At 41.8% G+C, this 26,130-nt stretch overlaps 4 protein-coding genes across 10 annotated transcripts in view; 2 read left to right on the forward strand and 2 right to left on the reverse strand.

Moving 5' to 3' along the window:
• Position 1: 1 nt before the first annotated feature.
• si:dkey-21c1.1 (uncharacterized protein LOC100150256 homolog) lies at positions 2 to 2,071 on the forward strand. The gene is made up of 3 exons (XM_054755161.1): positions 2 to 600; positions 906 to 1,011; positions 1,210 to 2,071. Exons 1-3 carry the CDS (start codon positions 584 to 586, stop codon positions 1,465 to 1,467), a joined length of 381 nt encoding a protein of 126 aa, XP_054611136.1. The 5' UTR covers positions 2 to 583; the 3' UTR covers positions 1,468 to 2,071.
• tepsin (TEPSIN adaptor related protein complex 4 accessory protein) lies at positions 1,116 to 8,517 on the reverse strand. 2 transcript variants are annotated; one of them, XM_054755040.1, is made up of 13 exons: positions 8,432 to 8,517; positions 8,055 to 8,127; positions 7,870 to 7,961; positions 7,694 to 7,787; positions 7,547 to 7,614; positions 7,383 to 7,464; positions 7,035 to 7,106; positions 6,760 to 6,948; positions 5,517 to 5,703; positions 5,324 to 5,437; positions 3,440 to 3,518; positions 3,231 to 3,365; positions 1,116 to 3,158 (listed from the first exon to the last, which is right to left on the reverse strand). In XM_054755040.1, exons 1-13 carry the CDS (start codon positions 8,468 to 8,470, stop codon positions 2,655 to 2,657), a joined length of 1,728 nt encoding a protein of 575 aa, XP_054611015.1. In that variant the 5' UTR covers positions 8,471 to 8,517; the 3' UTR covers positions 1,116 to 2,654. The 2 variants fall into 2 exon arrangements, with proteins under 2 accessions (XP_054611015.1, XP_054611006.1); XM_054755031.1 differs by having other exon boundaries at positions 1,118 to 3,158; positions 6,760 to 6,951.
• A 174-nt stretch (positions 8,518 to 8,691) lies between these two features.
• ndufaf8 (NADH:ubiquinone oxidoreductase complex assembly factor 8) lies at positions 8,692 to 13,238 on the forward strand. Its single transcript, XM_054762148.1, has 3 exons — positions 8,692 to 8,938; positions 9,205 to 9,315; positions 9,392 to 13,238. Exons 1-3 carry the CDS (start codon positions 8,858 to 8,860, stop codon positions 9,410 to 9,412), a joined length of 213 nt encoding a protein of 70 aa, XP_054618123.1. The 5' UTR covers positions 8,692 to 8,857; the 3' UTR covers positions 9,413 to 13,238.
• The window catches only part of slc38a10 (solute carrier family 38 member 10), a 55,295-nt gene continuing 38,761 nt past the window's right edge, over positions 9,597 to 26,130 (reverse strand). For 4 of the 6 annotated variants that reach the window (XM_054762112.1, XM_054762126.1, XM_054762103.1 and 1 more), the window contains exons 8-18: positions 25,149 to 25,251; positions 24,747 to 24,929; positions 19,703 to 19,814; positions 17,668 to 17,774; positions 17,434 to 17,587; positions 15,748 to 15,915; positions 15,236 to 15,667; positions 15,084 to 15,149; positions 14,063 to 14,083; positions 13,404 to 13,544; positions 9,597 to 11,390 (exon numbers count right to left, since the gene is read on the reverse strand). In XM_054762112.1, the coding sequence (XP_054618087.1) occupies positions 10,234 to 11,390; positions 13,404 to 13,544; positions 14,063 to 14,083; positions 15,084 to 15,149; positions 15,236 to 15,667; positions 15,748 to 15,915; positions 17,434 to 17,587; positions 17,668 to 17,774; positions 19,703 to 19,814; positions 24,747 to 24,929; positions 25,149 to 25,251 (2,644 nt within the window). In that variant the 3' untranslated portion in view covers positions 9,597 to 10,233. The remainder of the gene's footprint in view (positions 11,391 to 13,403; positions 13,545 to 14,062; positions 14,084 to 15,083; positions 15,150 to 15,235; positions 15,668 to 15,747; positions 15,916 to 17,433; positions 17,588 to 17,667; positions 17,775 to 19,702; positions 19,815 to 24,746; positions 24,930 to 25,148; positions 25,252 to 26,130) is intronic. The other 2 variants (XM_054762134.1, XM_054762116.1) reach the window with 2 other exon arrangements.

Genomic DNA, 26,130 nt, shown 5'->3' on the forward strand with positions numbered 1-26,130 from the left:
GCGGAGCTAGTGACATCAAGGAAACGTTACCAACTACTAATTGGCAACCAGTAGTCATTACAAAGCTTAAGTGTAGCCTGTGTGACTCCACAACTTCAATATTCTTGTATTTATTCACTTTTATTTTTTGGGGAGGGTTTCAGATGCGTATTCATTTCTTGTGCACGGAGCAGCCAACCCCATTTTTTTCAGTTAAACAGGCGGAATACGACAGCGGAAGAACTTGGTCACAGTGCGGTTAGTTAGCTAAAACTGTTAGCTTGACAAGTAGCTGTGTTAGCGGCGTTAGTTAGCTCTGCTGTCATGTCGAGAGTTCCTCGGGATTTTCACTACCTAAACGGGAATATTTAATAGATTGCCGTCCAGCAGTACTTTGAACTCTTACGATTGAAACAATCATACATCGATCTCAGCTTGAGCCGGCTGGAGTTCTCTCTCTCTCTCATACACACACATTTAAGTACAAGATGAGAGGTCGTATGTCTTAACTATAAGCGATATGCTTGCGGAGCTGTAGCCAAGCTTTACATTTAATTCCATTCTCTATTCGCCAAAAAAGAAGATATCTACCAAGATTCCCGCAATGCTGACAGATAACAGGTAAAGACATCTTTGTGTTGCATGTGTGTCTATATAGTCCAAGCCAGTGAAGCAACCATTACAATATAATGCTTTTTATGTTCCAACCCCATAAAGAGCCTCGTGAATGTTCCGTCATAATGGTAGTTATACACACATCTGCTCATGTAACTGTCTGACTGTGTGTTGCTATTTTTGGTTCCTCTTAATGCTTTTTTTTTGATGATCCACTCCTCGATGCATCATTCCTTCCACTGACTCTTCCGTCACTTGCACATTTTCTGCAAAATTTTGCAATACTCCCATCTCTTTTTTTCTTTGGTCAGGAAGCGGCATCGGAGCAGTGACAGTGAGGAGACTCAACAGCTGAGTCCTCAGGCCAAGAGGTCAGGTGCGGCTCCCTGCCTGCTTGTGTCAGATTTGGACTCAGAGGTGTGTGAGACTGTACACTTACCAATCACTGGTGTTCTTACGCGATTGTGCATCTTTTGTTTGCAATGTAAGGATAGTGTAACAGAACATCATATATGCACAGTGAAAATGGCGTGGATGTTTTATTTATCAAGTATCTGCATTCAGCATGGAGGCGCTCAAGTGAAAGCCCATTTGTGTATGTTTCTGTGTTTGCAGTCTTCAAGCAGTGACAGCAGTAATGGGATCTGCAGCACAGAGAGCACACTAGTGGCCACCAGCAGGCCATGCATACACAGCCAGAACAACCGCATCCCACAGTACTCCCCCAGCACGAAGCCCAAAGACTCTGCTGTCTCCATGCAGCACGGTTTCCATGGTGACGGCAGCACTTTCTCCTACAACTCCATCAACAGAGTCCTGAGGGAGGCGCACTTCAGCAGTCTACAGACCAGAGGCCGTCCAGGCTCAACATGACCACCATCTGTGACCCCGTTTCCTGTGGCCCTCGCCGAGTTGGCCCCTGAGGGCCAACCATTAGAGGCACCCTCGCGTTCAACTGGGCAGGGGTGTCGAAACATGGGGAAGTTTACAGAATACTGGCTGCAAGGCTCATCCCCACTCCGCCATATACACCATTTGTGAACACCATAAGCACATTTGCCTTTTCATGGCCCAACCACTGTGGTTTACTGTGCAGTATTGATATGCGTGTGTGCACGCACCCTGTGCACTTTATAAAGAGGTACCATTCTCTTGACATGTGTGCGTTGATGTGTGGACTTGTTCATTGGTGCTAATCACGAGGGAAGTGTGATCCAAAGTGCTTGCAAAAGTAAATAAAGTGATGCACTTTACTCAAAAACCTGTGCAATTTTTTTCCTCACATTTATTCCAGTGTTTTCCATTTAAATGTACCTATTTATAGCCTTGCTTAACATTTAAAGCCAAATCCAAAAAGTCATACTAAAGGAATTTTATTTAGCCTTTGTGATCATTTTTGAATGGTGGGTCTGAGCCTGAAACCAACAAGTAGGCATGGAATCCATATATGACCAGGGGATTTTATGAAAAGGAAGACTGAGCGTTAATCTGTTTTTATTTGTTTATATGATGATCTCCACTGTTGCAAATTAAAATTCATTATTTACTGATTCTTCACTTCTCATGCCCGCTAATCCACCACATCACAAATTTGTAGACATGCGCCCTAGCACCTTTTGTATGATGATCAACACAAGCTTACCACAATAAATAGTAAATTCACAATCAGACGTCTGCAGCAATATAACACTAAATAACAGAAAACAATTCTAGGTTAGTGAGGCTATTTTAGTGCAAAGTGCAAAGCGGAGTTTCAGGATGTGCTGCAGAGGTTGTTTTTGTTGTTTAACATTAATCCTGAGATAAAACCACTGGTGATAAGCTGTATCTTCAAACCAGATACACTCAATACATGTAGAGACGAGGAAGGTCAACAACTATTAGAGTGCACACTGGATGCCTCACACAAAGTGCACACTGTTGATATCTAGTTTTCACAGGCGGACGTGATCTCTTTTGTTTCCACCAACAAAAAACAAATGGGTGTCATGCTATTAAAACATGATGGCATTACTTGACTTTTTTTTGTAAAAGGTGCAAAGCATCTTGTTAATTCAACGTCAAGAATTGAGAAAGGAGAAGGCTGACGCCTGTTGACTGCCGTCAAACACAACAGGAGCTGGGCCGTCACACTCGTGCACAGTTTGGTTGTCCTTTACAGATTCCTGTAGCGAGTCTATGTCTATGTGGAAAGTTGTACTTTCACACTGAGGCCTCCCCCTGGTGACCAAGTTCATACCACTGAACAGGGACAGTCTGCTGACACAAGGCTGCACACTCAATGACTCCATGGATGACGTGCTCTCCTCTTTAGCAGCCTTCGTCTCAACAGTTCTAACAGATTCAAGAGCCAATTGCTGCTCGGTAAGAAGATGTTTCTCCTCGTTGTTTATGAACTCCTGTGAGGACACGCTGTTCACATTAAATGCCGATGATGGGTGATTGACATGATTGTGAGTAAGAAGTTGGCTAGATGTATGGTTGATTAGTTGACAGCTGCTGGCAGGATCCTGTTTGGCTGCATGACGAGCTCCACCCATCAAGGCCTTGAACTGTCGCAGGATCTGGTAGAAGCAGATAGAAAAACAAGGTATTATCTCCTGTACACATTTAATGTCCCCAACTGGCTCTGGTACCTTAGTGGCTTTGTTGGCAACAGGTCCTGGAGGGTCCTCACTGAGCTGACGGAGCCGACGTTGCGTCGCTCCAAAAATTTGCTCCAGGGACAGAAGATCAGTTGTCATGAGGCAGGATACAGCACACAGCACCCTCTGCAGGGTTACAGACAAATATAATAATTGAGTTTGTTTCATCAAAGAAAACATGGGCTAGCAATGTTTATTACCATCTTGACAATGTTTGAGGGATCTTGCAGGCCGCTTGAGAGCAACTCCACCACAACATCACAGTTAAGAGTGGAGCACCTGAGTGGAGCATTAAACCAAAGACATAAATGGTAATACTTAATATACTGTACACATGCAGCCAAAAATAGAGTGGAACCTCAGCCTAACATCAAACACAAGTAAGTTCTGGAGCGGTGACCTGATATGTTGGGATTTAAAAATAATTATTCCATAGTTAATGATTGAAATAGAAGTAATCTGTTCCAGGGTCAAACTGTCACCATCAGAAAGCCTTTACTAATTGAACAGGCAATGTTTTAAATAATATTTTACTATTCCTAACAGTCATACAAGTGGACAAATACCGTATTAAACATTAAATAATAATAATTACTGTAAATTCCGGACTATTGAGAGACACCTGAATATAAGATGCACCCACAAAATGTAAAAATAAAACAATTTTGCCAATATATAGGCCACCCTTGTCCAAAAGCCTCAGGTGTCCACGTTGCAACATATGGAACATACGGGAGTGGCAGTGCTCGAGGCAGGATTAGAACCGCACATTAAATGCTTTGCGCACACTATAAACCTTGAAATCCTACCTCCATTTAGTGTTCCCACCGTCACTCGTTAACTCTGGTGGGTGAGACGTGAGATGCTTTTTTTCCCCCATTGGAGTTCAATAGCTGCCGCGGTCGAAGTAGAAGCTGTAATAATTCTACACTTGATCAAACTTACTTAAGATTTGTCATATCAAAACATGATTGCAGGGTAAGACTTCAAAACGTGAAGCATCACTATTTCCTGAATCTGCACTCTCAGCATCATGTAGTTCTGGAGTTCTTTTATCGTAAACAAATTTAAGATACTCCAATCTATTTTACATGTGTCTTTACATACACACACCAATGTAAATGATTAGTAGTAGCAGCTTGTTAGCCCTGAAAAATCCATAAATTAGTAACATCATTATTTAAGCCACATGGTTCAAAGCGTGTGAAAAAAGTAGCATCTTATAGTCCGGAAATTACGGTAATATGAATATTAATACCTTAAATAATATGAAAGCGGAAAAACAATATAACTGTTCAACTTTAATGACAAAGGTACGTATGTACTGTATCTCATTTATTAATATACACTGCTCAAAAAAATTAGAGGAACACATCGAAAACACATCAGATCTAAACTGGGGGAAAAATGATGTTGAATATCTTTCCTGATAATAAGTGGGTGATGTATTAGTAACAAAATGATGCCACATCATTTGATAGAAATGAAAATGATCACCTTATAGAGGGGGGAAATCAAAGACACCCCAAAAATGAAAGTGAAGAAATTATGTAGCAGACTGGTCCATTTTGCTAAAATGTCATTGTAGCAACTCAAAATGATTCTCAATAGTTTGTGTGGCCCCCACGTGCTTGTACGCATGCCTGACAACTTATTATCAGGAAAGATATTCAAGATATTTTTTGAGCAGTATATTTTGCTTAAATGTCATGCAAGTGTGAAAAGAAGTTAACCACTGTAAGATGTAAAGGGACGGCCACCTTATGGAATATGAGTGACTCACGACTTTTCCTCATCTAACTTTTTCAGCATGATGGCGCTTCAGTCTAACACGTTTTATGCGACTGCTTATTTTTCCAGCTCTCAGGGCATTGACTGAATCACAGCTGGACTGTTCAGCTTGTCTTTTGTCCAGTCCAGTCGTAATCAATGTAATGCCCTGAAAATACGATGAGCTGGATAAATGATAATATTCAGACATATTTTTCCAGCATATTGACACTGAATTACAAATTGCATAGCGAGGTTAGAGCTTCCCAATGTGTGAGATTTCTGTATTGAATTGAAAGGATATATGCACTGACTCTTTGATGAAGTGCTGGCTTTCCTCACTGGACAGAAAAACTCTTGAACCTTCAGTCAGCTTGCTGATGAGCGCCATCTCCTGGCCACAGTCGCCCAACTGCAAGGCTTCCACCCTGATTACCAGAAATACGCACGTCAGATAGCTTAGATGTTCCTACATCAAGATTTAAAATGAGCCACCTTTTCACTCACTGTTCCGATAGGTCGCCACTGCTTTCTCTGCTGGCTCCTGATTGGCTACCGGTGCACGCTGATTTGCTTCCCATGGAGGCTCTGCTATTGGTCGAGATGTCTTGGGATGAGTGGTGAGAGGATGTGTTGCCACTGTCAGTTTCTTCCCATCCGCCTCCTACCTGGCCTGGACACCGCTGGGTCACCCCTGTACAAAACACATGTTTGGAGTCAAATCGAATCTATCTAACAACATGTACAGTGGTGTAAAAAAGTGTTTGCCCCCATCCTGATTTCTTTTTTTTTTGCATGTTTGTCACACATAAATGTTTCAGGTCAAGGATTTATGTTTTTTATACATGTTGTGAGCATGTAGTAACAGGTACATTCATGATAACATGTAATACTTACAGTAATTTGTTTATTTTAAGCATTAGCGGAGTTTCCTTCCTGGGCGCATTGATTTCACATAGCAATAGAAGAACGCTATAGAATCTCAATAGAAACGAACACTACACCTAGCATTAACTTTTCCAAAGTAAAAAAATAAAAATACAGCAGCAGCACCTCCAATATGTAACGTTACCTTTTGGTAGTGATCGGGCACTGTGAGTGTGGCGCTGACATGCTGCGGCCGAGTGTGTGGTGAAGCTAGTTGCCTAGCCGGCTAGTAGCTAACCGGTGTGGTGTGGTGTGGTGAGGTGTCAATATGCCAGTAACGTAGTTCGATTGGCAAAACAATGTTAATAACAATAAACATCGTTGTAGCTTGGTTAATATGCATGTCACATTCTGTAAATGGAGCGCTGTTGGCGCTTTTTGGAGTTTTTTTCGGAAGGCTTTATAGGAGGGATAAATGTTTCCCATTGTGTGCATTCTTAGCCAAGTCTTTTTAGCTGTTTTTATATTTAGAACGCACAAAAAAAGAGAAAGACATATTGTGTGCATGTCTCACATAAGAGACTTTGCAAATGATCACAAACGCTTGATTGCAGTTGTTGCTGCTACGGGTGGCGGAACTGGTTATTAGGTTTTGGGCCAATCACTTTTTCACACAGGGCCAGGCTTGGAATTTTCTCTCTTGATAATAAAAACTTTCATTTAAAAACTGCATTTTGTGTTCATGATGTCATTGACTAATATTTACATTTGTTTGATGATCGAAAACATTTAAGTGTGACAAATAAGCAAAAAAAAAATAAAATCATGAAGAGGGCAAACACTTTTTCACACCACTGTATGCATCACATCACCAATGTCAGACCTTGTGGTTTGCAAGCAGGGAGACTATAGGCGCATGCTGGTACAGCCACTTCTATTGGCACTGAGGGTGCCACTACAGCCCGGTACTGGTTGTCATGAAGACGGATCCCCTGGTGCTCTGTAGGTGGTAGGACAGCACTGGCCACAACCTCTGCAGCTTTTTGGATCTTATCCAGAAGGGAGTCAGCACCTGCTAAAAGACCAAAAAAACAGCGTAATGATTAAAAATAAAAAATAAAAAAGCACAGGAGAAGATTTGTGCAGAATGTGACTCACCTGTCCCCTGCTTCCCTGGATTGTAACCAAAGCCCTGCATTGCTGACCTGTGAGTGGCTGCTGATCCCATACCTGGATAGAGAGACGGTTGAAAACCCAGTTTGAATATACATGTTACAAAACATACATACATTAGGAAAAACTATGCACACAATATGCAGAACAGTATACTGTAATACACCTATGAAACTATCCACAACTTGCGTATGAAATATGAAATTAATGTGCAACAGCTGTGGCTGCAGGCAACCTTCAGATGTAGTTTTTGTTAACTCCACAAGATGGAAGTAGCTGCTTTTGAAGTATCATAATTCACTGTGACAACGAAAGGTATTTGCTATTGCTCACCCATTGTTGGGGTTGCTATGTTGAGCGGGAGGACACCACTTTTGATGGAAATTGTATCTGTGAAAAGCAGCCGTGCAACTTCCTATAAACAGGAAAATACCTCTTAGATTGTTTACCTTTTATATGCATGACTAGCATCTGGGTATTAATAATCATTTTCTTACCTGTGCTGTCTTTCTCACTTTCTGATACAAAGCCGTGCCATGGATGGGATGAGGAGGGCCACTGTAAACTTTCAACAAAGGCAAACTGTGACCGATCCTGTGACCGCAGCAGGGAAAATGTTTGAGGAGAATGAACGAACGTCCAACCTGATGCTTGCTGAATGAAGGTGGAATTCCTCCTGAGTTCAGTGAGGAAATGTTTTGAGCCATGGCCACACAGATGTACGAAGATCTTCAGCACCTGAATCATAGGAATCTCTCTATTTGTCTGTGTCCAAATCTGTCTCTTTGACACATCATGGTAAAGCTATGTGCTGACTCACCTTGAGTTTGACATGACAGGACTCTACTTGCAGCCTCTCCAGAAGGTACTCCAGCAAGCACTGATCACTAGCTGAAGACTCATGGGAGATTTCTACAAAAAGTATAACGGTTAAGAAAAAAGTGCAAACCGAAGTGGTGCACATTTTCAGTATCTACAATGTCAAGCAAAATTGTCAAAGGATACTTCCAATTTCTTGGAAAAGGTAACCAGGACAGGGGCTCTCATCATCTGCTGTAGCCTTCATCAGAGTTGGGACCTTCAGATGAGGGAGGAAAAGTCATTTAACACTGCAAATAAAACCAAACAAACCTGGCTGACATAATCCCCCTAAATTATTTATTATGACCGCGTTACAAATCTGCCTGCTCATATGACAAGAATAACAGTGAAATGAAATTAAAACATTTTCAGATTATGTGCATCTTCCCAGTTTTAGCTAGCGCGCTATGTTGCCAGCATTATAGCTTCAAATAGAGACGTAAACATTAAATCATGCGAGTCATACATTGTGTGGGTCATGTGTGATTTAATAACTAATAATCACAAGAATTACTACTTACTTTCTGAAGGAAAGCTAACCGTTCCATGAAGGTAGCCATGATTTAGCAATCCTTGCGTGTTACTCATTTTTCAGTGTACAGTGGTGAGGCGGGACTTGATGTGACAGTGAGCCAATCATGATCCACTGACGACCAGCAAAAATCAAATCGATTGGTTGTCCATCGCAAGCTAAAATAACCAATCACTCCAAGGAAATGTGTTGTGTGGCCTGATTGGCAAGAGGATGAGCGAATCATTTTGCTACCTATTGTGCCGTTTAATAGCGTGAAACATCATGGCGCTGTCCATGCAGTGAAAAATAATGCATTTTACCTCGTAATATGTTTATTTTCTCGATATTACAAAATTTCCTGGCACGTTAAAACAACGAGGAGGCTGCATTTGTTTCATATTGTCCAGTTTTATGGTTTCCTGAAAACAACGCCATGTCTGGGTCAAATGTTTGGAACCGCACCCGAGAAAAATTAAGACGTTTTCCAGAAATGTTTGCACAATGTTCGGAAGAGGTATGCGTGGAAAAAACTACGTTAACATAACGTTTTAGGTTTCTGGAACATCACATGCAGTATTGTATTATAGAAATTCAAATACTGTGTATTGCATTTAGAGTACAGTTCACTACGTCCAATCTATATTCAATAACGATTGATAACCATACGTTTTCATTTTAATTGACAGCCAGGGAGGTATTGTGGTGGTAAACGTTACCAGATTTTTTTCAAAATTTTGATTCCACTATTGATTCATGGCATCGTGTGTTTGTGTGATTTAGGCAGCAGTTTATGGCAAATGTGTGGCTGCTACTACATCAAGCAGACAGGAACTGAAGAAGGACCTTTGTGCTAAAGAATTTGCAGCACTGAAGACATGCTTTGCAAAAGCTGTAAGTGGCAAAATCAGATCCATACTTTCATTGCTGGACTGCAATTTTTGAAAAGCTGACTTTGTTTTATTTACAGGCCAAGAAAAAAGTCAAATGAATGAGAAAATCCTTGACTGGGTTGCAAATTTGGTAGTCAAGATGATAAATCTTGAATGATGCTGTGAGAGCAAAATTTTTAACTGAGAATGAACTACCTTACTGTGCACACTTTCATTTCTTATGCAAGGTTCAAACGTCTCTACAATGACATTTTAGTAAATGGATTTGTGCCTGAACAACTCTCACCATTTAATTGTAGCCTTTATTATAAACCAAAGTGCATATATAAAAGAATGTCAATAGAAATATTGTCAGAAAATAAATCTGTACCAAGGCAAAGCATGTGCTGACAAAGCAATAATGTATTTACCTACATATTACTGTATTTCTGTTGCACAGCAAGCACATGGGGTAAATGTGCTAGGTTGTCTTCAATTGTGGGCAAAGCAAAACATTCAGTCTACATTATACCCAAAAGCTCCAGCATTATGTTGAATTGAGACATATAGACAAAAAAAACATACTTTAAGAAACATTATTACACATTTACAGTATTTACACTTCTACTTCATGGAAAAAAACGTAACAGATGAGAAAATGCAGAAAGGAGATAGAAAGAAAAATAAACATGGTAAAAGACAAAAGTGACTCATGATTTTCATTATGTATTCACTTTCAATAGAATGTATTAGCATATACTGTATGTATGTACATTTTACCATTTAATCTCTTCAATTTTCAGACCCATGACAAAAATAAGTTAATATGTACAAACTTCTTTCATAAGGACTTTGGGTACAAAGCTTAACAGGAAAAAAAATTATCTTTGTAACAATTGTCTATTTATTTGGAGTTTGTGCAGGTAGAAGTGTAAAAGAGTTATTTCATCTCCTTATCCTCTGAGGTCTGCTTAATCTGCCGTGAATGCACCATAGCCCCAACAAGAAGCTTCTCCTCCAGGGCTACATGCAGGTCGTGGCCCCCGAGCTCCAGCAGGGGCTCCAGCCCATGCACTGCCCTGGGCACCCCGGGCATCTCCAGAGCCCCCACGGCCCTCCGTCTTCGCTTTAGATCCATCTCTCCCTCGTCCCTCGCCATCTCACGGGAGCCCTGAGGGTGAGGCTGGGCTTTGATGGCCCCATCTTCCTGGTCCTCTCCGGGGTCCGCCTGAGCAGCAACTTTCTCTTTGAGGTCTCGTCCTCCTTTCTTCAAAGCTTCGCCGTCTTCTCTCTGTGCCCCCTGTGCAGCCTTTTGGGCTTCCAGGTCTTGCTCCAGCTGGGCTAACCTCTCCTGCGCCTCCTTTTCTTTCCTCTCAACTATTTCATTGTCTGCTTTTTCAATCTCCTGCTGGCGTCTCTCCTTGGCGGCCTTCTCCTGTGCTAATTTCTCTCTTAGTGCCTTCTCTCTCTCCAGCTTCTCTCTCTTCTCCCTATCCTGTCTTTCCTTTTCCACCTCTTTCTCAAGTCTCTCCTGCTCTCTGGCCAACTTTTCTTGTGCCTCTCTCTCCAGCTGTTCTTTTTCTAACTGTTCTCTTTCTACTTTCTTCTCCAATTCCGGTTCCCTGGCCACCTTTTCTTTCATCCCCCGATCAAGCTGTTCTTGTCTCACCCATAGCTCACTGTCACGCTGTCTTTTTTTCATGTTCTCCTTTTCATCATCCTGCTTGTGTTCCTCATCCTTAAGCTGGGCTATCTGTTCATTTTGAGCTAGAGGCTGTTGGCCCTCAGGTACTTTCCTCATTAAGGGCACTCCTCTCGCTCCCAACTCACTTTGCTGATGGGATTCTGCTGTGGGTACAACCGGGTTGTTTCCTTTGTTAGCTGCTGGAACAGCTAATTTGGCTACCTCCGCTCCCTTGTCCTCAACCTGAACTGGATTCTGGACCACATGAGGCTCAGCGCCAGCAGCTTGTGGAGCCCCGACTCCTGCTGCATCCTTGGGCTGCTTCACATCTGAGGCCTGGACATACTCTCTAGGCTTTGCTGCTCCTCCTTCTGCCCCCTCCTCGTGTTCCTGGAGGCCTTTCTCCAGCTCACCTGTAGGAGCATTTGATGAATGAACATCTTGTTGCACAGTTTTAGAATTCTAAAGACACACTATGGACCCTTCAGCCGATTTACGCATACATGTTAATTATACAATGCTGTATTACTGCAATCTTCCTGACTTTCAAATCAATTTGTCATTTTTGCAAGGTTGTCATTCTGCGTCAAAGCGCTAACATTATTCAAGTGAACTGGACTTTAGGTGTCAATAGTGTCCAAGCACAGAATGGATTGCCGACTACATTTCATTCATCAATCAATGGTTTGGATGGACTCCTAAATGTTAATTATTCCGTTTACCATAACATTTGGACAATTCCGTTCTTCCAATTTTGTGGGAACAGTTTACTGTCTTTCATTTTTACTTTGTGTGATGCCTTCAATATCTCACAAAAGTGAGTACAGCCCTCATATTTCGGCAACCTTTTTCATTACAGTATACCTTGTCAAGGGACAATACTATAGAAATTAAACTTGAATATACTTTACAGAGTAGTCAGTGTACATTTTAGCAGTATAGATTAACGATCCGAAAATGAGTAAAAAAAAAAAAAAAAAGTCTATATTGTCTGCCTACAGTCATGGTGGTGGTAGTGTCATAGTCTGGGGCATAGTCTGAATGCTGCTGGCACTGGGAAGCTGCAGTTCGAGGGAAACAAATTCCAACATGTATTGTGAGATTCTGCCAACGCTGTGATGTCATCATGGAGCAGTGGAAGAGGATTCCAAGAGATTTAAGGCAGTGCTAGATAACAATGGTGCTCACCCTAAATATTGACAATTCAGACATGTTCACTGTGAGGTGTACTTACTTGTGTTGCCAACTACTTAGACAATAATAGCTGTGTTGAGTCGCTTTCAGTGGATAGTAAATTTGTACTGTGTTCCAAGCTGTACACTGACTACTCTTAAGTTACATTAATTTCTATAGTAAAGCATTTCAGTATGTGGAATCAAATTATGGAACGGCTTGAACAAGGAACTCTAACAATGCACTAAGCGATTTCAAGAAACAATACAAGCAGTTGATGTTTGCAAAATTCAAGGAAGAAGAGCCTTAAATCGCTGTGTACCAAATGCTATGTCTAACCCACAACACTCATTACTCTTCATTCTTCTGAGTTCATTGTCAGTACTCACCCATTATCCAACTATGTTCTGTTCTGTCTATTATATACTATTATTTATTATGACTGTTATATCAATTATTTACGATCACAAGAACTTTGTGAACTATTTTATCACATTGAAGTGAATAAATGTATTGCAATTCATGTGAAACTCATGGGGGTAGGATTAAATAAGCTTTACTTCTTCCTACTCCTTTTAGACATTGTGTTATTTGATGTATTCCAATGCAACTTGTATGCAGGTTCGAATATATTAAAACCATTACCATTACCATAGCACTGTCCCCTTAAAAAGATATGGTGCTGAAATATGAGGGGTGTACTCACAATAGTGACATACTGGTGTTGCAATACTTTTATGCATATTGGTTTGGTTTAATTTTATTTGAACATGCATGCAGGTTACAATGGAATACATCTCATGAATTATTTCACAGTTCCACATGTCCAAAAGGAATAGGAAGAAGCAAAGCTTATTTAATCCTACCCCCCCATCCATTCAACATCTTATGTAGTACATATTTCTCACTTCCTACATTCCATGGAATATTATTCTATATAATAATCAGTGTAATAATAAATAAATAAAAACAAGTATGACAGAACAATAAGTATAATAATTAAGACTCTTCTGCCTTATATTTAGCAGAAATCAACTGCTTGTATTGTTTTTTGAATTTGCTCGTCGTACATTGTTTGAGTTCCTTGCTCAATCCGTTCCATAATTTAATTCCACATACTGAAATGCTGTGGGTTTTCAGCTTGTTCTCACATATAAGTGTTTTAAGTTTAATTTTCCTCTAAGATCATAGTTCTTCTATTGGCCATCTCCTGTTTATTAGGAACATAGAAATGTGCAAAGTAGCATACATACCACCTGGCTGTTTTTGGTGGATTTCCTTGTGCTGTTCTTCGATGACTGCAAGAAGCTTCTCCTGCTGGTCAAGAAGTCTCTTCTGTTGCTCCTGCTGCTCCTTGATGACCTGAAGCAGTACTGCGTGATCCAGCTGACCCTCTACAGGGACAAGGAAAGCCCAAAATATTCATTGGACTCATAAGGAAACTGTGGAAGTGAGGGACGAATGGGACTATAATGGAATTCTATGGTAACCATTCTGTCTTTACCAGAATAATGCTCAGTTTTGAGTGGTATTAACTGAACAAAATTTTCATAGGGATGACTAGATTATATAAAACTGTATCTTATTTAGCAACATGAAAGGGAGATAATACAAAACCGCTCTCTGTATGGTGCCAACAATTAAAACTATTGTTAAACAGACCTATTGTTAAATTAATATATTGCTGACAGTGTCAATCAAAATTAAGCATTATCTTTGTAAAGACAGATGTGAGTGTGGTGTCTAACACACATCAATGTTAACATACCTCTAAACAAAAACTAGTTAATAAAAACTATGTTAGACGAATGACAAAGTCTCACAAGTACTATATGAATAATTACATCCATGAACATACAGATATTATTTTGAATTAGAGACATTTTAGTAAGGAGCGAGAGGGACGTCATACCTGCGACCAGCTTTTTTATCACTGTGATCCGGCAGAGAAAAGAAGAGCAAAGGTAAAAATGTAGTAGGAGAAGAGACAGCACAAGAAATAATCAACAGAATAACAAAGTGCGAAAAGAAAAAAAAAGCCAAGCGTGTATTCAGCAGCAGTATTGTACGGGTCATGCAGAAGTTTCCTGTGATGGCACAGAACCAGGAAAGTTTGATACGACCAAACTCATCGCGCATTTGAAGCAGCATCAAATGAGAAACTCCGCCGGGACGACAAAATCAAAAGATGACCAGCCCCTGTCAACTGTGAGTAAAGTCGTGCACTGCCCTAAACGCTGAATTGAGCACGTTGAACGTCGCTAAATTATGCTGAGCTGCCACTACATTGTACCCCAGGCTTAAATAAGTGAATGGGTCTGTTTTTCTCATACCTACTGTTGCTGATTACTGTTCACTGTTTGAGTAATGTCACTTGAGAAAGCTTTTTCCAACATTCCACACTACAAAGAACGTAATAAAAGTAAGTATGATTCATGCTGATATGTGATTGATATCAATATCGGTCGATATTCAAGGTTGCAATATTGGTATCGGATCGCAAGTGAAAAAGTTGTATCGGGAAACCCCTAGTATTCAGTCTCTCCTTCAGTGCAAACCACCCTTGTCTTTAAAAAAAGTGCAAAAAGCAAGAAAGGATCACAGCAATGATAAAAACAAGCAAATTGAGATTAAAAAAAGCAAGGGCATTATTGATTGCACTAGACATTTCCACTGATTAACGTATGATGCTTATGTGTTGCTTGACTGAGACTTGTGATATGAACATAATAAAAAGGCCTGGCGTTTATTTATACACAGACATTTAAATATACACTCACTAGCCACAACACTGGGTAAAGCTGTACAATCTGGAAACTTAATGTGTGTACCTAAAGTTGTAGCCAGTGAGTGTAGGTTATATCATGCCTAATCACCATGATACATAAGACTGACTCTTTTTTAAAATGCCATATGACAAAGTCGCTACACACCCTCCATCTTGTCATCTGCTGCATCTTTGCTGTCTGCAGCTGCAGCTTCTTCACCAGCAGGAGGCGCTGAAATAACATCAAATACAGAGGTGAGAAGACAGGTTCACATTATTCTGGTCACCTAGGAGACTTGCAACACATCAATCACTGACGTTTCCCAGCAGCTTTGTCCACTTTCTCTGCTTGCTCCACTGCAGCCTGATTGGCAAGTGGAGCAAGGGGGTCTTTCACAGCATCTAGCTTCTCCACATCTTCTAAGGGGAGAGCATGCTGATTCTTCCCTCCTTCTTCAGCCACCTTCCCTAGCACTTCATTGGACTGGACTTCACCTACACCTAGGTCCACCTCCCCTTTCTTCACAACCATGACGGCAGGGTTCTGCTTGTCTTGACCATTCTCCTCCTCTTTTTTGTCTCTTATATCACTGGGGAGACCTACACCTTGCTCCACATCTTTTTTGTTCTCTTCCACTTCTTTCTTTTCCTCCTCCAACTCTGCATTGTTCTTTCTGGTGTCTATCTGGACCTCATCATGTGGGATAGGTGGTTCGTGGCGGTGAGCTTCTCCCTCCGGCACAGCTATGCCTGCGTGAACAGAAAAGGGCGATTCCATATCGTTCAATTTAGAGGCGGTTCATCTTCTGACCCTGGCTCAGTTTCCTTACCAGCATCAGGGCGGTCCAACTGCACTTCTTCCTCCTTCTTGCTCTCAGGCAGTTCCACTGGTCCTTTAATCTGGGGGGCTTCCTCTTGCTCCCTCTTGTCAGGTTGCATCAACTCCACTGCTTGCAGGTCAGGGTGGTCCATCTCCACTGGCTTGTTTGCAGCATTATCTACGTACATATGTGTAGACACATACAACATGTAACATGGCAACCCCTGTTGATTAGTGTCTAAAATGACCTTTACACAGTACTCTTACTCTTACAATTATAAGGTGTGGCTGGATGGAACTAAATGACTGTTAATGTTCCAATTAACGGCCGAGTGTCCTATATCGCTGCAAATAACCACCTGAGTCTCTAATTAGTTTTTGGTTAAAAAACCCTGGCATTAACAGCTGTGGCTGTAGGCAACCTCCTGATGTAGTTTTTTTTTATTAACTCCACAACATGGCAGGAGCTGTATTTTAAGAATCATTAGTAGTCAGCATCGAACAGCTTTAGCTACCTCTGCATGTGTTTTAAAATGTTGGTTGCACTACTCATCTGTTGGTGTGATGGGAGTCATTATTAAAGTTTAAAAATTAAGTTGTTACATATGAGTTTTCCATCCATCCATGCATCCATTTTCTATGCCGCTGCTCCTCATAGGAGTTTTCAACTTTCAGAAACGACAGCCTCTCTCCAATTATTGCCTGCTTCCAATTAGCAACTTGTTCTCTTTGTGGTGAAATAAACATCATGGCTATAATAGAGCATTTACAGTATTCAAAGCTGGACAACGTGTGTAATATATGGCAATATATAGGAATTAAATAGTCACTTGGGGTAACACAAGAAGACAAATATGAAGATTTTCTTTCGCGAAAGGTGAACCGCGATAGAGCGAGAGAATACTGTATTTCCTTTTACAACACTACTCTTGCCGAAGCGAAGTCACAAACCTTTGGCATATCATATTATACAGTGGCACTGATTTTCATGTATTTCTATATATGCTGACAACAATACCGGGACAAAACATGATACGAGCCAATAACACCGAAGTGAAAATACGGTGACAAACAGGAAACAGGTGAAGAATACCCAGACAAACTGGGTCTAACTGATATTTTGCAAATCTACTGAGTGAATAGGGGATGTGAAACCATCTGGGCTGGTTTATGAATTTCACCCTAAAACTGAAGACATCTAACATTCAGCTTTCTTTCTCGCCACTACTTTCTTTGTCTGCCAAAATAATATTACCTCCTTTCCTTTATATAGATGCAGCCTTTAGGCTTTTTTGCCACAGGAGGTATAGCGGGAAGGTGGGTGAAGACAACGTTTTAGTGGGGGGAAGGGTGTCAGAGGAAATGAGGTAGAGGGGAAAACTGCTAGTGTCTGAAGGGCATCAGTCTTGCTCCATCAATGTCAAGCTCTTAGAGATGCTCTCAAGATATTATCTTCTTGCCCTGACTGTCTCCCTATCAGTCACTCTGTTAGGCATGGAATGAAAAATAGCTTAGCTTTGTTTCGTTTTAGACTCTTTATACTGGCTCACATTGATTAAATTTGTGTTTAAACCTCTAATGTCCACGACAGAGAAAAGAAACATGTTGTCTCTTTTGCATGATCGTTTAGTCACAAGGATGACGATATGCTTAAAAAAAAAAAAAAACATTGTCAGCCAATAGTGTATGTCTTTACCGTGCAGCTCCATGATATCTTGTACTTGCAGATTGCCCTTGTCAGGTGCTGGAGGAGGGGGAGCTTGGACTTTGGTGCTAGGGTTCTGGGCTGAGATGGACAGGGTGGTGAATGTGCTGATGAGAAGGATGCCCAGACCCACACAAAGCACAAGCTATTGACAAGTGAGCAAAAGGAGATATAAGTTATTGATGTCCCTAAAAAATATCCGAATTAAGTGGAATTTCTTGAAACCTGAGCTATGATGCCATTCTTCTGGATTTTCCTGTAGATGAGAGCCGGGCAAATGAAGCAGATGAGGCTGCCCATGGTGGCTCCAGTGAGACCCAAAATGGTTTCCACTAAGGAGACACAGCACAGATAAAGCCTACTTTGTCCTGTACTTCTAAAAAGGTGGATGGAGGGAAAGGCTTCTTGAGACGTCATCTGTACTTCTGTGAAGAAGGTGTCGGACGTTTCGCTCCTCATCCGAAAAACTTTGTCAGCAAACTAATAAGTGCTGGTAGCCTAGGCCTTAAATACAGTAAGAGTGGGCGGAATTGGTGTGCCAACACCCTCCTCCTATTGTTTCCTTACACTAAGCCTGGGCGGACTAGTGGTATAATCCTCTCCTGCTATTAACACCTCCAATAAAAGGGAAGTGTCGCTCCCTAGGTTGGGTATGAATGACTCTGATACTGGCTCGTGAGCATCTATTGTTCTGGCTCGGCCCTGGCTTCACCTCATTTGCAAAACTAAGAGCTGTGGGTTTTGGTCTCAGTAACCTGCTGAACACAGGGTCCAAATTAAACCTTAAACCACCATTCCGATTCAATGATGGGTTCTGTTGTTTGACAAAAATAGCTTCCTTTACTCCTCTTTCAAACCATCTGTTTTCTTTGGCCAAAATCTTTACCTCGCTGTCCTCAAAAGAGTGATTGGTTGCTTTAAGGTACAGATGATTCCATCCACTGTAAAGATGAGGAATGCAAAGAGCACTACATTGGGGAAACTAAGCAAATGCTCCAAAAAAAGGCTTTATCAACATCGCAGGGACAATTCTAGTGGGCCTCAATCAGCAGTACATCTACACCTTAAAGCAACCAATCACTCTTTTGAGGACAGCGAGGTAAAGATTTTGGTGTTAATAGCAGGAGAGGGTTATACCACTACTCCGCCCAGGCTTAGTGTAAGGAACCAATAGAAGGAGGGTGTTGGCACACCAATTCCGCCCACTCTTACTGTATTTAAGGTCTACGCTACCAACACTTATTAGTTCGCTGACGAAGCTCTTCGGATAAGGAGCGAAACGTCCGACACCTTCTTCACAAAAGTACAGATGACGTCTCAAGAAGCCTTTTCCTCGATGCACAACTCCTGTACGAGTGAGAGCCTACACAGACGAAAAAGGTGGATGGAAATTATAAAACTACAGTAGTGCATGAAGTTGTCATGACTATCTTGATGCAAAATGTAGTATTTGCTTTTAAGAGTCCAAAAAATACACACTGGCAAAGAGGTTTTGTTTCCTATTGAGCTGTATCAAACTAAAAACAGTTACCCTATTGCTAGCTCCATTCAGACTTGCCACTACAGTACAATTCGTGATCAGCTGCTGCCCAGTCCCTTGCTCCAGGCTCGCCTCCCTGGCAGCCCCCGCTCTGGCAGCAGCGCGCACAGGCCCCCACCCCTGTCTCGGTGGGCTGAGTTGGCCTGGTTTCAGACCCAGAAAGCCATCGTTTATCCAGAGGACTGACACCATATTGTCTTTCTCAGATTTAGTGTCTGTTCTCCCAGGGGCCCTTACCTCCCTTCTCTACAGTCTATTAGTCTGATTAGATACACAAAGAGCCAAGCAGTGCGTGTGTGTGTGTTTGTATTTATGTGTGTCCAATCGATCAAAAGTTAAACAAAAAGTCCCCATAAAAAGAATCGATACAACAAACTCAAAACGGTTATATCTCTTTGAGCATTTTGGAGATGTGAGTGGGACCAATACACATGTAGTATGTATGTGTGTAGTATGTGTGTATTTGTTCCAATCAAAGTCCAAAACACTAAGAGCCTCCTCCTTCATCCCCTTGTCTGCCCATCTGAAAGGAGATAAAAGTTAGAGCCCTGATTTAAGGACTGCGTTCCAGTGTGACAGTCACAGACTCATAAAGTCAGATTCACACGCGCCGTAAACGTACCCCATAGTGACTCCGCCCACACAACAGGAACACATGCACATTTTGAGACTTCCACTAGAAGAGCTGCATGGGAAATGAAAAACACATAGAGGATTTACCATTGGGGATGAGAATGCCTCCCAGCATAGTGCCGAACACAATGCTGAGGGTGATCATCTTGAAGCGCAGAGGAGGCATGTATCCACCGGCAGCAAACGTCCCGTCTTTCTGCTGCAATGCACAACAGAACAACAAAAATTTTGTTTGATACACTCCCGGTTAAGGTCAGTCGGGAAATTGCAAGAATTTACATTTTGCACTGTGAGATATTAAGAAGGTTCAAGGCAGAGCTTCAAAATTTAAAATGAAGAAATGGGAGCAATACAAAATAAAATGAGAAAGCAATTTATTGCAAATAACCATTAAACTGAAATGGGCTGTTCATCAGCTGATCAACAGCTAAAAAAAAACAACAAAAATAACCCAGAAATGCCCCTTAAAAAAAAAAAGAAAAAGCTCAAAAAAAGGACTTAATAATGAGTAGCTGCGCCATTCTTGTTAATCACCTCAAAAATGGGTTTGACCATGATGGATGCCAGTGTTTGCAGCAGGCTAGGTGGGAATGTTTCTCCAGGTGGTGAATATGGCTTCACAGAGGGCATCCACTGTCTGGAACTGATTCTCCATTTTTGTAAACTTCCCTGACCATCCATCCCCAAATGTTCTAAATTGTGTTTGGATCTGGCACGCAGGATGGTCCAAAAGAGTGACGTTATTCTCCGGAAGAAGTCTTTTGTAAGGCCGGCATTGTGAACTGCGCACTCGTCGTGTTAAAAAACACAATCATTACCACACAGCCGAGGGCCTTCAGTCATGAGGGCCCCTTCAACATCTCCACATGGCCAGCTGCAGTTTGATGTCCCTGCACAATCTGAAGCTCCATTGTTCCACTGAAAAAGTACCCGAGATCATGATAGCATGCATAGAAAACATCTCAGGTAGGATCTCCTTGTCATGCCAGTTGGAGGTCATCAGGAATGTCAAGGTTACATTTTTTTGTCTTTCTTCCACCTTTTTTTAATGCCCCATGCTTGGTGCTCTCATGCAAATTCCAAATGGGCAATTTGTGGTGTTGAAGGAGACGAGGCCTTTGAAGACGTCTTTTGTTCTTAAAATTCTTCTCTTGCACATACTGTCTTGATGGTTATTGGACTGCAGTCTGCACCAGTAACAACCTTCATTTGGGCTGAGGATCATCCCATGTCTTGACGGATGCTCCAGCTCACCATCTATCCACTTTCTATGCCGCTAATCCTAATTAGGGTCGTGGGGGTATGTTGGAGCCTATCCCATCTGAAGGCGGGGTACACCCTGGACTGGTCGCCAGCCAATCGCAGTACTCCAGCTCACAACCGGTGAAATTTTTTTGGGTCTACCACTTGACTTTTTTGTTCCATAACCCTCAGGATCTTAGACGAAATTTCAACTGACTGTCTTACTGCGTCTAACCTCAGCAATGGCGCGCTGCGAGAGGTCTTGCTTACAGATAGATACTTTATTCATCTCCAACAGAAATTCACATTTCCAGCAGCTCTTTATGTGTTTTTTATCACTCTCCCTCTGTTGTGTTGAACAGCCGCAAGGTGTGGGGGAGGAATGATCTGTGGAGCAGGACAGTGATAGTAATCTGCCACTGAAACTGCTCTTCGGTCAGGAGATGATGCTGTGCACTGGATGATGCTGGTTGTCCATGATGGAACGGAGCCTCCTCAGTGACTTTTGCTCTGCCACAAATGTCAGGCTGTCCAGCTCAGTGCCAATGATAGAGCCTGCCTTCCTCACCAGTTAGTCCAGGCATGTGGCGTCCCTTCTTCTTGAGGCTGCTCCCCTACACTACTGTATACAGGAGGGCTCTAGCTACCACAGTCTGATAGAAGATCTATAGCAGATTCTTGCATACGCTGAAGGATGTCAGCCTTCAGGAATTACAGACGGCTTTGCCCTTTCCTGCACAGAGCATCCATGTTGGCAGTCCAGTCTGCTTTATTATTCAAATGCACTGCCAGGTATTTATAGGTGTGAACCACCTCCACACGGTCACCTTTAATGAGAACAGGTTCTGGGTGTGTCCTGTCTGTCCTAAAGTGAGGAGAAATTCATGGTTTGCAAGTGGAGGAAGCAGCAAAACAAGGTCTGTCTTGGTACTTTCGTTTTATGAAACGGCGCCATCTATCCATCCAGACAAGGACTACTGTGGCGCAGCAACTGCTGGTGGATTATAAGGAAAAGGTGTCCACCTTCCGCTCCTTCTGCAGTAAAAAGATTGCCGACAAAAACATCCAGCCCAACCATATCACCAACATGGACAAGGTGCCGCTGACTTTTGACAGCCCGGTGAACCACACAGTTGAGAAGAAGGGGACCAGCACGGTAGCGATACACACAATGGGGCACAAGATGTCTGCTTTCACTGTTGTGCTTCGTTGCCATGGTGATGGTCAGAAACGTCCACCTATGGTGATTTTCAAAAGGAAGACACTGCCTAAGGAAAAGTTTCCAGCCGGAGTCATCGTGAAGGCTAATCAAAAGACCTGGATGGACGAGGAGAAAATGAAAGAGTGGCTGAGTGACGTGTACATAAATAGGCCGGATGTTTTTTTCCACACATCACCGTCCTTGTTGATGTGACTCCATGCGCGCCCATCTCACAGCCGCTGTGAAAAACCAAGTGCACCAAATGAACTCTGAGCTTGCCATCATTCCGGGAGGCTTGACAAAGGAGCTCCAACCGCTGGACATCGGCGTCAACAGCGCATTTAAAGTGAAGTTGCGAGCGGCATGGGAGTGATGGATGACGGATGGTGAACACAGCTTCACGAAGACTGGGAAGCAGCGCAGTCGAATTACACCACAGTTTGTGACTGGATTGTGGATGCTTGGACTAACGTGTCTGCTTGTACTGTTGTTCGAGCTTTCACAAAAGCCTGTATCCTTTCTGAGCTGCACGGCAACGACACTGACTCTGATATTGACGAGAGGGAACCTGCCGTGTTTGATGAAGAACTTGCCCAGTTGTTAATTTCGGACACAGAAGACTTTGATGGATTTGTGGATGACGCTTAGTAAAATAATGTGAGTACATTGTTAAATAATAATATAAAAGTACAACTGCACTCTTTTGCTCCTCCTGCCTTTTTATAAACATACGCTGGCATGCTAGCATATGCTTCAGGGTGCATGCATGCTACCATATGTTTTAAGCTAGCGCATGTTTTGACGTGCAGGCATGCGCCTTATAGTACGGTGAGCCTTATGTATGTGTTAAAGACAGAAATTGCACCCGAAACCGAGACTGCGCCTTTTAATACGGTGTGCCTTATGGTTGCGAAAATATGGGATTTTGAAGCTCTACCTAGAATCTCCTTATATCCAACTGTGCAAAATGTAAATTCTTGCAATGGGTCTTAAAAGTTTTGACAGGGAGTCAAATTGGATTCCATTTATTATTTATTGTCCGACGCAATTGCCAATATTCCTTACAACTAAACACATATTTTTTACGTCCAAAAACACAGCAAGGTAAATATTTTTTGTGCAGTACCTCAAAATGTGTAATAACATCTGATCAAATACCTGATCAAATTCAAGACCAGTTGAAAATTGCTAGAATTTGCATTTTACACATTTGGGTCTTAATGAGGTTTTAAGTAGAGCTACAATATGCAAAAGCAAGAAGAGGGAGTGAGACAAAAAGCATTTGGAACTTGTACAGTAATTTAAACAACAACAACAACAAAAACTGATCAAAGGTTTAAGACCACAGGCTACAAAAGCCAAAATCTGCTCAAAATTTAAATTTTCTGTCAGGCATTCACACTGTCATGCCCTCCTGATGGCTAAAGCTAAGAAGTTTTGTCTTTTTAAATGTGGTCGGATTGTCAAGCTGCATAAGCAAGGCCTCTGGCAGCGTGCCATTGCTGCTGAGGTTGGGAGCAGTAAGACAGTCATTCTACATTTTTTTGAAAGATCCTGAGCATTATGGAACAAAGTCATGTGGTAGACCCAAACGAAATCACACCGGCGCTAAGCTGGAGGATCCGATTGGCTTACCATCAAGACACAGGGCAGTCTTCCACCCAAATTAAGGCCCTTACTGGTGCCGACTGCAGCGCAATAACATTCAGATGGCATCTGCGGGTAAAGGGTTTAAAAAACAAAAAACAAATTCAAAGACCTGTCTCCTTCAACGCCACAAAACTGCCCGTTTAGACTTTGCCAGGGAGCATCAAACATGGGACATTGAAAGGTGGAAAAACGTTTTATTCTCTGATGAGAAAAAATTTAACCTTGACGGTCCAGATGGCTTCCAACGTTACTGGCATGACAAAGAGATCCCAATTGAGATGTGGGGATGGATGGCAAGGGAAGTTTATAAAAATGGCCATCAGTTCCAGACAGTTGATGCCCTTGGTGAAGCCATCTCCACCACTTGGAGCAATGTTCCTACTAGCCTCCTGGAAACACTCGCATCAAGCATGCCCAAAGCAATTTTTGAAGTGTTTAACAAGAATGGTGGAGCTACTCATTACTGAGTCCTACTGAGAACATTTTTTTGTTGTGGTTTGGAGAGTTTTTTGTTATTTTTTGAGTGATGGTCTTAAACTTTTGGTCAGCTGATAAACAACCTATTTCAGTGTAATTTTTATTTTCAATAAATTACTTTTTCAAAGTGCTTTTTGTCTCACTCCCCATTCTTGCTTTTGCATATTGTAGCTCTACTTAAAACCTCATTAAGATCCAAATGTGCAAAATGCAAATTCTAGCTATTTTTCAACTGGTCTTAAGATTTTGATCAGGAGTGTACACTGTGCTACGGGATGGTTCCTCTAACCTGCATGCTACGTGTACATCATGGAAGTCACCTGTGTTTGTGTATTAAGCCTAACGTGTGGATATGGTGGAGAAAAAAAAACTGAAATAGAACTCATAGTTGAGTTCCTTTCCTGTTATACAGTATTTGAGGAGCATTGTACTTACATTGGTCAGACATTAGTGGCAATAACTCAGCAATTTCTAAACAGGCACAGCAAACATGTAGCATACTTGATACGTTGAACATGAGCTGTGCATACTCTATACTGTATGGTGGACTTCCAAGCTCACCTGCTGTTCAAAGAGCATGGTGTTGATGGCTTGGCGACAAGGCAAGATCATCATTGGGAAGCCGACGGCCACAGACATCATGAAGCCTACTCGGATCATTTCCGTTACCAAGTTGGAAGGGAAGTTCATCAACACGTTGCCCGCAATGTTCTCTGTAAAACTGACATAGCCGAAGAAGCCCACCTGGAAAAAAAAGGCTTCTGTGAGCATAACATTCTCCAGATAAGACAATAGGGTTGCATTACATTTGCTGTAGGTACAACAGGCAGTCTCATTGCTATGGCTCAGGTATAAAAGAGACCACACGATATACTTGCACCTTCAGTCATGCTAGCAACTTATAATGCCTGCGTGACAAACACAGCTGGTGGACGAGTGCGGTAGAAGTGCATCTTCACTCACAGTGATGTAGAAGACTGTGACTACGTTGAGTGCCGAGGTGAAGATGGTGCTCATGCGTTTGACAGACGGCTCGTCCAGGCTGTCGTAGGTCGGCAGCACCTGCCTGCAAGAGACAAGCATACAACAAACTACAAACACCATCCCTACAACCATCACAATGGGGCTTGTTGCTGCATCCATGTGCTCTCTGTGACGCCCTAAAACCCAAATGAGTTTGATCTGGTTAATTTAGACAAAGACATCTGAAGTAAGAAAATAATGGATCAGTGTTAGACGACCAATTTTTTGTCTTTTCAGCCCATCTTTCTTTGGGCATTGACTAAGCTTAAATTCTAAAACATATACAGCATTGATCCAAATACTGTATATGATGACCCCACTTTTTTAAGACCTGTTTTGGAAAAATATTTTTCAAGACAAAATAAATCTAAAAAAAAATGTTTTCAACAACTGTTAAAAAATCTTATTCTAGTCACATTTCTTAGCTGCTCAACAATGGTTTGATCAGTCTGCTTTAACCTTGTTGAGCAGGTCTCTGTGTCGCTGCTGCATCTCTCCAGGTCACTGCGTGAGTGACAGTAAGAAAAGTTATAGGGAGAAGTCATTTGGCTGTTCATTTGTATGTATAACCCTGTAGCCCTTGAATAGACAACATTCCTTTTGCAGACCTTTTTTTCTAAGGAAAATATACCATCTTATATTAGGGTCAACATGGTATACTATACATTATATCATATTCACTATATATAAACCAGATCACACAAGTCAACATTTAAATTTGTAAATAACTTTTTTTTCCAGAAAATTTGGGAAATTCTGGTATTTTCTCCAGAATTTTCAATAGCCACACTCCCCGACTGTGGCACAACCATTATACCGTTATTTTACTGGCATACTTCTATCTTGCTGGCTTGACTTTATCAGTTGCAGGATGGGTTACGCCAATTTTGCCCAAGTGTTGCAGAGCGGACCGGAAGTAGTA

Source organism: Dunckerocampus dactyliophorus, chromosome 2, assembly GCF_027744805.1.
Source record: "Dunckerocampus dactyliophorus isolate RoL2022-P2 chromosome 2, RoL_Ddac_1.1, whole genome shotgun sequence".
NCBI lineage: Eukaryota > Metazoa > Chordata > Actinopteri > Syngnathiformes > Syngnathidae > Dunckerocampus > Dunckerocampus dactyliophorus.